The sequence below is a fragment of the Penaeus monodon genome, chromosome 31 (assembly GCF_015228065.2).
Source record: "Penaeus monodon isolate SGIC_2016 chromosome 31, NSTDA_Pmon_1, whole genome shotgun sequence".
Taxonomy (NCBI): domain Eukaryota; kingdom Metazoa; phylum Arthropoda; class Malacostraca; order Decapoda; family Penaeidae; genus Penaeus; species Penaeus monodon.
In genome coordinates this window covers 20,289,223-20,289,550 of record NC_051416.1, presented here as the reverse complement: position 1 = coordinate 20,289,550, position 328 = coordinate 20,289,223, and the positions used below count along the sequence as shown (strand labels likewise).

General features: G+C 45.4%; 1 protein-coding gene across 2 annotated transcripts in view; it reads right to left on the bottom strand.

Annotated features, from left to right (window-relative positions):
* Positions 1-328, bottom strand: part of LOC119593075 — a gene marked incomplete at its 5' end in the record, with an annotated part of 4,261 nt that extends 3,933 nt beyond the window's left edge. For both annotated transcript variants that reach the window (XR_005230497.1, XM_037941995.1), the window contains 1 exon segment: positions 240-328. Coding sequence is in view for 1 of the 2 variants with exons in the window: in XM_037941995.1 (XP_037797923.1) it covers positions 240-328 (89 nt within the window).

Below are 328 nucleotides of genomic sequence, written 5' to 3'. Positions count from 1 at the left end.
TGCTGTACGTCACCCATTGAATATAATACTGCAACGATAAGGATAACAAAGTAGTCAATGACATCCAAATCGTGCACAGGAATCATATTACAAAACCTTCTTAGAGAATAAACACGGCGAGGACCAGCCATCTTGCCTCGTTACTAGAGAAAGTTTCCTCTCTCACACTGTTCCATATAGTTCTTGTTCACCCTGCTATGAAGACTCACTTGTTCAACGATATTTTCGGGGAGAATTACCTGTTATAGTGAAGGGATGATGGTGGGAGCGGCTGGCGAGGTTGCTGGTGAACAGACGAGTGAGTGAGTCTCGTGAGATGCCACGCGGG